This window comes from Gavialis gangeticus, unplaced genomic scaffold (genome assembly GCF_001723915.1).
Source record: "Gavialis gangeticus isolate Ggan-Ray unplaced genomic scaffold, GavGan_comp1, whole genome shotgun sequence".
Lineage (NCBI taxonomy): Eukaryota > Metazoa > Chordata > Crocodylia > Gavialidae > Gavialis > Gavialis gangeticus.
The window spans coordinates 4,452,238-4,454,038 of record NW_017729011.1 but is presented as its reverse complement, the minus strand read 5'-3'; the positions used below and the strand labels follow the sequence as shown (position 1 = coordinate 4,454,038).

The window sequence follows — 1,801 nt, the reverse complement described above, 5'->3', positions numbered from 1 at the left end:
TGGGATGGTTGTAGAGAGGACCAAGTCCACAGTGCTAACTTCTTCAATTCCACCAACTGTGCCCTGGGATAAGAGTTCTTGCAGAAACATACTGGGGACTGAGCATTGTGGAGGTACCCACACCAGTCATTAGTTTGTATAAGAGACAAAGTTATATTATTTTATTCCTATCTGGCACTAATGGTGATCTTTATTAGAAGCCCAAACAGTGCTTTGCACAAAGGGCCTGCAATGCTGACTTGGAGCTTTGGTTATAACAGCAGCAACAATAGCAGTAGTCTCAGTCTCTAGTATGATTATCATCACCATGACTTTTGTTGTTACTGCTATTTGCATTATGTAGCACTTACAAGCCCTAATCAACCATATACAGAGTCCTGCCTCCTTAGGCTGGGCAATGTACAACTGCAGAACCCTGGCCTATGAGCCAACAAGACAGTATCGACCAGGGGGATAAGCAGCAGTCTCTATAGTCTCTCTCCAGCTCTCGCGCTTGTATGCATTCAGGCGTGGGTGGATTCTGTTTGTGTTTTGTTTTCTATTTGGCATTCAGGGAGATTGGGAAGTCGGTCAGTCCTAAAATGATGCAGCCTTGTTTGCTATTAAACTGTATGAACTTCTTAAAAGTTTTTAGTAAATAGCAACATTTCCAACAATCCGTCTAAGGCGACTAACCTCTGAGTTGTCTATTTGGGGGTCCCAGCACTCACCTTATTCTTGGGCGGCAAGAAAACATTGCTGATTCTCACCAAGCTGAGAATGAGGGCAATGGAGGAGAATACAACCACAGCTACCAGAAAGGCATAGGTGAAGTACTTTGAACTGATGGCCATTTCCAAAATGTAACCTGGAAACACATACAACACAAACAAAGAGCACAGGAGGAGGAAGTAAATTCAAAAGGTGGTTGAATATGGCCAGCTGGGAGCATTGCTGTTACCTAAGCAGCAGAATTAGCAAGGAGATCTTCCCAGAGATCCTCTTCACTACAAATCCTGTTTGTATACGTTATACATTTCACAACTTTCAGTGCATGCCGAGGTAACCATTGGAAGCTACCACGAGACTAGCAATGCTGGGATGAATAGGACGCCCAAAAGGAACGTGACTCACCACCTGAAAAGTCCGTGGCACAACTAAAAACATAAGCCAGTGATACCTCCCATCTAAACTCCTCTACTCTTTTTTTTTATTTACCTCCTTGCTAATGTTGAGGATATCCATTAGGGTTAAACAAGAAAGAACAAGACCTAGAGGGGTAGAAATGTTATTTCCAGTATCCTCAGAGAAGCCAGAGTCAATGGGAAGCGGTTTTGGTTAATGAAAGCAACACAACCTTTCTCCTAGCATTGTTTCTGATAGTCTCTAGACTCAGGCAATTCTAGAGCTGCACTGTGCTGCTGGTCTTATATTTGCAAGGTTATTGTCACGAGGGCTGTGTGAGGCTTCAGACAGAGCTTTGGATCTGGAGAAGCTTCGGCTGCTTCGGGGTCCAAGCAGCATGTCTGGGTCGAAGCGCTGCCTCGTTCGGCTTCCCAACGCGCTTCGGAGCTGCTTCGGAGATCCGGCCATATCTATAACTTTGTTGTTTTTTGTCCAGTTTGAATGAAATGTTCAGGGGTGGTAGACTCTGCAGCGAGGATGAAGTCTGCTATGTTTCAAGAAGATTGGTGCGGGGGTTTTGGGGCAACTGTACCCCAAATTCTTGGAAGCAAAACTCCTGTCACGTCTATGTGTTACAACATGGGGGTGGGGGGTCAAAACTGCAGGGCTGGTAGCTCTTGCTGAGGTCACAAAGCCT

General features: G+C 45.1%; 1 protein-coding gene across 1 annotated transcript in view; it reads right to left on the bottom strand.

Annotated features, from left to right (window-relative positions):
• Positions 1-1,801, bottom strand: part of LOC109292817 (ectonucleoside triphosphate diphosphohydrolase 8-like) — a 76,903-nt gene that overhangs the window by 18,181 nt on the left and 56,921 nt on the right. The window contains exon 2 of the mRNA XM_019510416.1: positions 711-847. Coding sequence (XP_019365961.1) covers positions 711-833 — 123 coding nt within the window. The 5' untranslated portion in view covers positions 834-847. The remainder of the gene's footprint in view (positions 1-710; positions 848-1,801) is intronic.